Here is a 5188-nt window from a genome sequence, read left to right as displayed (position 1 = left end):
CGGGATCGACGAGGCGTTCGACGGGAGGGAGCGCGCGAGGGGAAATTTCCCTCCCGCGCAACGACCGGTGGAGTGCAGGTTGGAGGTGGGTTTCCCTCTCCAATCCTCACTTTTACAGATTGGGAGGGCAACCCCAGATCCAATCCGTAATTTTTTTTAAGGGTTTAGGGGTTCTATTATTTGCCGTTTTTTCGTTTCAACCCGTAAAAAAATGGTTATTTCTGTTTATTTGAGGGTTTAAGGGCTCTACTAGACATGCTCTTACCAATTGTGGTGGGGCATGCATTTACATGAACATAAGGTAAACATCTTACATTACTGCTTTACAAACAAGCTTACATAGGATAAGAATATGAACTTGAACAAAAGAAGGTTAAAACAGATGAAATACAAAAACTACTAGGGAGATGTGAGATGAGTTATGTGAAAAACAGTAACTGCTCTACTAATTTGTGGAGGGAACATTACCCTGATGGACAAAATACCCGTTTAGAAACTAGAAGAGTTTGATTATTGAATACTTCGTTTTATTGTCTTCAACCATTTTATATACTCCCTCTGTAAAGAAATATAAGAGCGTTTAAATCACTACTTTAGTGATCTAAACACTCTTATATTTCTTTACGGAGCGAGTACTGCTTAATTTCTGATCCAGTGCATTGATGCTTTTCGAAAACATTGGTTTTGGTATGGTTGTGTGTAAAAAGTAAAATAGGAGCTTAGTTCCAAACCCTTTTGCTGTAAAAGTTCGGCAATGTTTCTGATGGAACAGGGGAAACATCCCTGCTTTATTGAAGTTTGAGTTAGAAAATATTTTAATAATATGTACTTTGTTTGCACTGTTTCTGGAACGACACCAGAAGGAGCTTGGTTTGATGGAAAGCAGCCTGTTTCTAAGATGACTACGCGGTATGTGATCTGATATTTTACTTCTGTCTGTTTGTTTCTCTTTCTTGCCTTACTGTTTCATTTATATTTATGGATATTTGATTACTTCCAACATGACATGGTATAGGCTAACTCAATTTTACGAGTTCAACACATACAATGAAATCTATGACAGTTTTGTTGAGATGGGTCTTCAAGAAAATCTGCTGAAAGGAATATATGCATATGGTAATTCTTGGTTTATCTGTTACTATGTTGAGATGCTTATTTGCGTATACAATTATTTCTTGACTCGACATGTATTATAGTGAAGTCTTAATGAGATTTTGTTTGAAGGCCTGGAGAAGCCTTCTTTAGTCCATCAACGAGGAATTGTCCCATTGTGCAAGGGTCTGGATGTTATCCAGCAGTCACTGTCTGGAACAACTGTGACACTTGCCTGTGGAGTTCTCCAGCGACTCGATTATGGATCCACTGAATGCCAAGCTTTGGTTCTTGTACCAACGCGTGACTTGGCACAGGAGACCGAGAAAGTTATTGGAGCACTTGGTCAGTGGCTAGGTGTCAAAGCTCATGCTTGTCTTGGAGGGACTAGTGTTCGTGAGCACAAGCAAATTTTGTCCAGCAGCACCCAGGTTATTGTCGCTACTCCTAGCCGCGCTCTGGACATGCTGAGAACACGAGTGCTCTGTCCAGATAACGTCAGAATGTTTGTCTTGGATGAAGCAGATGAAATACTCGCAGGAGGTTTGAAGAACCAGGTTGGTTTTGCATCATCATACCAGCTCCGTTGTATAGTGATTACAATGGTTGCAAAACTTCCCTCGTAGTGCTTGTTCTATTTAATTTGAAACGATAAAAATAGATCTTGTTAATCTCATGCAATTCTTTGTGGCGTCTATTTTCGTAACATGTGACCATTCATCTTTCTTGCAGATCTATGATATTATCCAGCTTCTCCCAGCCAAAATCCAGTTTGCTGTATTCTCTACCACCATGTCCAATGAAGCTCTCGAACTTTGCCGGAAGTGCATGAATAAGCCTATGAAGGTCATAGTGCCGAAAGATGAAGAATTGGAGGGTTTTAGTGTTAAGCAGTTCCATGTTAAAGCTGAGGACGAAGAGTTGAAGTTTGAGAAATTATGTGATCTTTTTGACACCATGGCGGTCACGCAAAACATCATCTTTGTCAACGCACGTCGGAAGGTTGAGTCACTGGCCGAAAAGATCAGTGGCAGGGGGTACACCGTCTCGGCAAGCCATGGTGGTATGGACCAGCACGCCAGAGATGTTGCCGTCCAGGATCTCCGGTCGGGATCATCCCGTGTCCTCGTCACCACCGACCTTCGTGGCGCCGACGCATTGCAGGTACCTGTTGTCATCAACTATGATCTGCCAACACAACCAGTACAATACCTTCGTCATGTTCGACGAAGTGGACAGCCTGGAGGGATTGGTGTCGCAATCAGCTTCGTTGCTCGTGCTGATGAGCGTGTCCTGTCTGACATCCAAAGGTTCTGCAATACTCAGTTGGCAGAGTTACCCTCTGACGTCGCTGACCTCCTGTGAGCAATTCCGTAGTTGGATATGGTGCACAGATGGCTATCTAGACTTCTTTTTTTTTTCTATCGTTGGCCTGGAGAGCTGCGCGACAGCTCCATTCTGTTGAATTGTGGGAATCGTCTTGTGGGATTGAAACTTTTCGAGTTCTCCGGTATTATGTCATGGTGGTTTGAAACTGAATTGAATGTGGTGCAAATAGTTGTTTGAAATGTTTTGTTGGTTCATCTGTTGTTTACTATTGTTATATTGTGTTGGTGCACATATGCTGCTAGTGAGCAACGTTATGCACACAGGTTACAGAATCCTTTAAACCAGAACAAATAATGCAGGTCATGCTTGGATTGAACTTTGGACCAGATTACATATAGCAAGGTTTGGGTGTGAATGTGTAGGTCACCTATAATATCAAAGAATGTTCTTCCACTGAATGAATCTGGTGTTAGTACTAGTACGAAAACGATAAAAGTTAACTTGCTTCAGTTTGCAGGCAATAACTACAGGCACTTCAATCTTTCTGTTCTGTATTTGTATTATAATAGTAATATGTCATGTAACATGAGAAGTGAGGGTTAACTGAAATAAACTTCTAAACACAAGACTACATGTAAACACGAATTTTCAATCTTTGATGTCCTTTCCCCTAGAGAAATTCTTGGATGTCCATGTAGGTATAGGCTGCAAGTCCCTTGTCAGACATAAACACCACTTGCGAGGAGAACGAAAAGAGATCCAAAACCCTGTGGAACAAACAAAGCAAATTTCGTAAATATGTCAACCAGCTCTGATTCCACATACGAACTGATGAAACAATCAGCATTTTAGTGGGCTCACCAGAAAAACGGAAGCAACAGCTGCGGTGGTGAGCTCCTTGGCTAAGCTTCGGCTGCGCGTGGATATGGTCGCTTCATAACTGGCATATAGAGAGATCAAAGAATCAACAAAATGGTGGGTAGTCTTTTGTCAACGGACTATTCTATAAGTATATATCTATGAATGGTCCTGTGTAATTCAACATGAACAAAGAACGAAGTTGCTTCGCCTCACAACCAAGGAACTGCAAACATATACTCCCTCAGTTCCACGATACATGTCTTCCATTTATCAAAATATAGATGTATCTAGACATATTTTAGTATATAAATACATCCATTTTTGGACAAATGAAAGTCAAGTATTTTGGAACGGAGGGAGTACACGATAACCCACTCGCAAATTGAGTTGTGAAACGTCCGTAAAAAGAGAGAATCGGAGGTTAGAGTTAGCCGGTACACAAATTTTCCCTGAGGTCCAATAGCAAATTGTCCCTAGTAGGCGCGAGCACGGCAAGCACATGTACCAAACAACAGTGAATTGATGCATCTGCACTGAACACTAACTGTGCAACTTACAGAATGCAAGTGCCAATGTATAGTTGTGTTACTAGTGCCCCTGTAATATGTTCGTGTTTTCTACTCCTACATCCGATAGTACTACATCCTACAGGTTATCACAGCACACAGCCAATAAGCGGCTCTACTTGCAGGTCGAGAACCAATCGCCACTGGGTCACTGCACAATTCAGATCCAAGTACCCAAATCAAGCACGAGCGGAGCGGAGGGGAGAAGAATAGGAGAGGTAGGGGTTGGTTGCTCACGTACATGAAGAAGGAGGCGGTGAGCATGAGGCCGACGGCGACCGTGAGGACGGCCAGAGCGGGGTACCAGGCCACCGGCAGCGGGCTCGAGATCGACGCCTGCATCTCGCCAACGGTATCTCCCGAGTCAGGGGGGCGGAAGCAAAACCCTAGAAGAGATTTGAGGCGGGGAAGCTTACCATTCCGGATCTGAAGTCTGAACCTTGTGATCTCCTCTCCTCGCGAAGCGGGGTCCCTGTCCTCAGGTCAGGTACACTTTGAGTGGCCGGTGTGCAATTGCAAACGCATGTGCCGGCTCGCTCCCGGGGCTGTCCATGGTTAAGCACCGCTACGTCTTAATTTTTCTTTCTCACAAATGAAAGAATACCCAGACACTTGTATTCGTATACACGCACAAGTAACTTACATTTATGAGCACCATTGAGAAAAGCAGCAAATTTTCTGACTAAGAGTAGTCGGGCACTCCAAACCCGCCTCAAATGTCCCGACGGACAGCCTGGCCAATGACCGCTAAAAAAAAACATTTCAGACGGGCTTCTCAAACCGGCCTCAAACTCATGAGCTGACCAAAACCCCTCATATCTAGCTCAAATATGAGGCGATATGGGGAGATCTAGGCACGACCGGTCATCCGTCGGACTAACGATGGAGTCTCACACGAAAACACTCCGAAACTCGATGGTCCGAAACTCGTCTCCTCCGTCGGACAGATGGCACCGTGTGGCGCCGCTCTAGCAGGCCACATAGTGCCCTAACTCGGCTATTTAAGCCGTGTCACCGGCACTGAAACCCTATCCATCCACATTTCCTCCTCCCCTCCCCCCGTCCCGTCCGCCGCCGCCGCCGCCACTTTCCAATCGTCGTCCGCCACCACTAGTAGCCATGCCCCCATGCCTCCGGATAAGGAGCTACCCATATCTAACGTCAGAGCTCCGGCTACAGCTCCTTGAGCATATTTGGGCAAGGTGTGAAGCCCGGATCGCCGCAGGGCTACCTCCGGACGCGATGGATCCAAAGGAGGACTTGGAGGAGGAGGAGGAGGAGGTGGTGGAGGAGGACGAGCAGCAGGAGGAGGAGGAGGAGGAGGTGGTGGAGGAGGACGA

General features: G+C 45.0%; 2 protein-coding genes across 3 annotated transcripts; one reads left to right on the top strand and one right to left on the bottom strand.

Moving 5' to 3' along the window:
• Nucleotides 1–670: 670 nt before the first annotated feature.
• Nucleotides 671–3189, top strand: LOC125531628 (eukaryotic initiation factor 4A-like). The gene is made up of 4 exons (XM_048695955.1): nucleotides 671–909; nucleotides 1016–1116; nucleotides 1225–1649; nucleotides 1825–3189. The coding sequence occupies exons 1-4, from the start codon at nucleotides 824–826 to the stop codon at nucleotides 2455–2457; spliced, it is 1245 nt and encodes a 414-aa protein (XP_048551912.1). The 5' UTR covers nucleotides 671–823; the 3' UTR covers nucleotides 2458–3189.
• On the bottom strand, nucleotides 2951–4423 carry LOC125531629 (transmembrane protein 258-like). Of its 2 annotated transcripts, none has more exons than XM_048695957.1 (4): nucleotides 4265–4423; nucleotides 4090–4184; nucleotides 3283–3361; nucleotides 2951–3188 (listed from the first exon to the last, which is right to left on the bottom strand). In XM_048695957.1, exons 1-4 carry the CDS (start codon nucleotides 4265–4267, stop codon nucleotides 3141–3143), a joined length of 225 nt encoding a protein of 74 aa, XP_048551914.1. In that variant the 5' UTR covers nucleotides 4268–4423; the 3' UTR covers nucleotides 2951–3140. The 2 variants fall into 2 exon arrangements, with proteins under 2 accessions (XP_048551914.1, XP_048551913.1); XM_048695956.1 differs by having other exon boundaries at nucleotides 4090–4190; nucleotides 4265–4392.
• Between the last annotated feature and the right edge of the window lie 765 nt (nucleotides 4424–5188).

Source organism: Triticum urartu, unplaced genomic scaffold, assembly GCF_003073215.2.
Source record: "Triticum urartu cultivar G1812 unplaced genomic scaffold, Tu2.1 TuUngrouped_contig_7679, whole genome shotgun sequence".
In the NCBI taxonomy this organism is placed as follows: Eukaryota; Viridiplantae; Streptophyta; class Magnoliopsida; order Poales; family Poaceae; genus Triticum; species Triticum urartu.
The sequence above is the reverse complement of the archived record's forward strand: the minus strand, read 5'-3'. Positions and strand labels throughout refer to the sequence as shown.

Excerpts from the sequence above, each read along its gene's own strand:
- LOC125531628 (XM_048695955.1), top strand. The coding sequence starts at position 824 with ATGTACTTTGTTTGCACTGTTTCTGGAACGACACCAGAAGGAGCTTGG. Across the intron at positions 910-1,015 it reads GTTTCTAAGATGACTACGCG|GCTAACTCAATTTTACGAGT; the intron begins GTATGTGATCTG and ends GACATGGTATAG. Across the intron at positions 1,117-1,224 it reads GAAAGGAATATATGCATATG|GCCTGGAGAAGCCTTCTTTA; the intron begins GTAATTCTTGGT and ends TTTTGTTTGAAG.
- LOC125531629 (XM_048695956.1), bottom strand. Across the intron at positions 3,362-4,089 it reads CTCACCGCCTCCTTCTTCAT|TTATGAAGCGACCATATCCA; the intron begins GTACGTGAGCAA and ends TCTATATGCCAG. Across the intron at positions 3,189-3,282 it reads CTGTTGCTTCCGTTTTTCTG|GGTTTTGGATCTCTTTTCGT; the intron begins GTGAGCCCACTA and ends TTTGTTCCACAG.